This window comes from Chaetura pelagica, unplaced genomic scaffold (genome assembly GCF_000747805.2).
Source record: "Chaetura pelagica isolate M959 unplaced genomic scaffold, ChaPel_1.0 scaffold1386, whole genome shotgun sequence".
NCBI classification, from domain to species: Eukaryota; Metazoa; Chordata; class Aves; order Apodiformes; family Apodidae; genus Chaetura; species Chaetura pelagica.
The window spans coordinates 4,625-7,177 of NW_009953732.1; the positions used below are offsets into that span (position 1 = coordinate 4,625).

General features: G+C 55.5%; 1 protein-coding gene across 1 annotated transcript in view; it reads left to right on the top strand.

Moving 5' to 3' along the window:
• LOC104391439 (transcription activator BRG1-like) overlaps positions 1 to 1,740 on the top strand; it is a gene marked incomplete at both ends in the record, with an annotated part of 2,739 nt that extends 999 nt beyond the window's left edge. Inside the window, 3 exons of the mRNA XM_010000713.1 lie at positions 284 to 350; positions 612 to 722; positions 1,472 to 1,740. Of these exons, the coding sequence (XP_009999015.1) occupies positions 284 to 350; positions 612 to 722; positions 1,472 to 1,740 (447 nt within the window). The remainder of the gene's footprint in view (positions 1 to 283; positions 351 to 611; positions 723 to 1,471) is intronic.
• Positions 1,741 to 2,553: the final 813 nt, after the last annotated feature.

The window sequence follows — 2,553 nt, forward strand, 5'->3', positions numbered from 1 at the left end:
ACCAGCCAGAGGGTCCCAGTCCCTCCTCCCACCACCCAGGGGGTCCCGGTCCCTCTTCCCAGCACCCAGGGGGTTCCCAGGCCCCCAGCCCCCCACCCAGGGGGGGTCCCAGGCCCCCATCCCACCGCCCAGGGGGTCCCATTCTCTCCTCCCAGCACCCAGGGGGGGTCCCAGTCCCTCCTCCCAGCACCCAGGGGGTCCCAGTCCCTCCTCCCAGCCCCTCCTGGAGTTTCTCCCGGAGCCCCACGTGGGTTTTCCCCATTTCCCTCTGTCTTTCCCCCAGAACTTTGTCCAACTGGGCCTACGAGTTTGACAAGTGGGCTCCTTCCGTGGTGAAGGTCTCCTACAAGGCAAGTCCTGGTGTCCTCCCTGCCCCTTTTTCCCAGAATTCCCACTTTTCCCCCTCTCCTGCCTCCAACGTTCCCGTTATCCCGAGAAAGCCGCGACGTTCCCGGTGGGTCCAAACCACTCGACTTCTTCCTTCCCTCGCAGCAGGAAGAACCTCCTCCCTGGCACCACACCCACCTCCTCCCTTCCCCACATCCCCTTTCCCATTTCCCCAGCAATTCCCACTTCCTGGAATAACGTTGCTCCTGGAATTCCCTGCCCAGGGCTCCCCGGCCGCTCGACGCGCCTTCGTCCCGCAGCTCCGCAGCGGGAAGTTCAACGTCCTCCTCACCACCTATGAGTACATCATCAAGGACAAGCACATCCTGGCCAAGGTGGGTCTGGAACTTCCCAAGCTTCCCCTACATTCCCTGCTGGAAAAAATCCAACCTCTTTCCCGGGATCTTGCACCTCCTGGGGGGTCAGGAGCTGCTGGGGGGTCGGAGGTGCCACCAATTCTGGAGCCTCCTCCTTGTTCTGGGCCTCGAGCAGCCCCAAAAAGTCTTAGTTTTTCCCTTTTGGATGGAGCAATTCCCAAGAAAATGTCTCTTTTTGGGCACTTTCCTGCAGGATTTTTTTCCCTGGCTGGAGCTGCAGGTCAAACTTTGGGGGTTTCTCCCAGTTTTGCCCCATTCTGGTGATTTTTTTTGTTTCCCTTTGGCAAAAGTTGTGTTGGTCCCGAAACACCAAATCCCAACTCCAGGTTGAAGGGGTTTCCTCTTGGAATTGGCTCCTCTCCTGGGTTGGACCCCAACACCTCAGCTTGAGGGGTCCAAGGGGACCATGTTCTCCCTCAGCTTTGATCCATGAATGGTCCAAACTCTCCAGAAAGAGGGAAAAAATTCCCCAAATCCACCCTGAGTTTGTCACCTTCTCCACGTCCTCCCCAACCCCGTCTCCATCTTGGGACCCCAAATCCTGGTTGGGAGCATCACCTGGAGATCTAGAGCAGGTTCCCACCAGCCCAACCAACCAAGATCTCCCTTGGCCACCTCCAAAGGCCCAGTTGGTTGGATTCTCCAATGGAAGGAGCCCCCAACCCAACCTCAACCCCCCCCAAACCCCCTTTTCCCCTTCCCCCCAGATCCGTTGGAAGTACATGATCGTGGATGAAGGCCACAGGATGAAGAACCACCACTGCAAGCTCACCCAGGTCCTCAACACCCACTACGTGGCCCCAAGACGTCTCCTCCTCACAGGGACCCCTTTGCAGAACAAGCTTCCAGAGCTCTGGGCCCTCCTCAACTTCCTCCTCCCCACCATCTTCAAGAGCTGCAGCACCTTTGAGCAGTGGTTCAACGCCCCCTTCGCCATGACCGGCGAGAAGGTCCAGGACAAAACCTCCCTGGGAGGGTTTGGAGAAGCTGGGAGGAGGGGAAAAGTGTCCTTGGTTTGAGGGGGGGGAAAGTGGGAAAGGTGGAGGTGGGTCCTCCTGGTCTGGAGATGTTGGGGGTCCTGCTGGGGGAGTGGGTTCCCCTGGGAGGGGATTTGGGGTCTTCTGGAGGCTTTTGAAGGACCTTCTGAAGGGCCTTTTCAAGGGCCTTTTGGACAATCTTCTAGAGCCCTTTTTTTGGGGGCCTTTTTGGACCCTCTTGGATGTGTTTCAGATCTCTTTAGATCCAGATCTAGATCTTCTAGGTCTTATTTCTTTGCTCTTTTTTTCAGACCTTTTTTAGATCTTTTCTTTAGACTTTCTGTCCTTCTCTGTCCTTCTCTGTCCTCCTCCTCCTTCTCTCTCCTCCTCCTCCTTCTCTCTCCTTCTCCTCCTTCTCCCTCCTCCTCCTTCCCTCTCCTCCTCCTCCCTCTCTCTCCTCCTCCTTCTCTCTCCTCCTGCTCCTTCTCCCTCCTCCTCCTTCTCTCTCCTCCTCCTCCTTCTTTCTCCTTCTTTTGGACTTTTTTGGGTCCTTCTTAGATCCTCTAGAGCTTTTTTTCTTTCATTCTTTAGATCATTTGGGGTTTCTTTTACATTTTTACTGCTTCTTAGATTTTTTCAGGTTAGATTTTGGGGTTTTGACACCATTTTAAGCTCTTTTTCTACATTTCCAAGCTCCCCTCTCTGAGGGTGAAGCTCCTTGAGGGCTCTGGGAAGTGATTCCACCTGGAGTTGGGAGAAAGGGAAGGACAAACCCCCCCATACCTGCTACAAACCCCCCCAAACCTGCTACA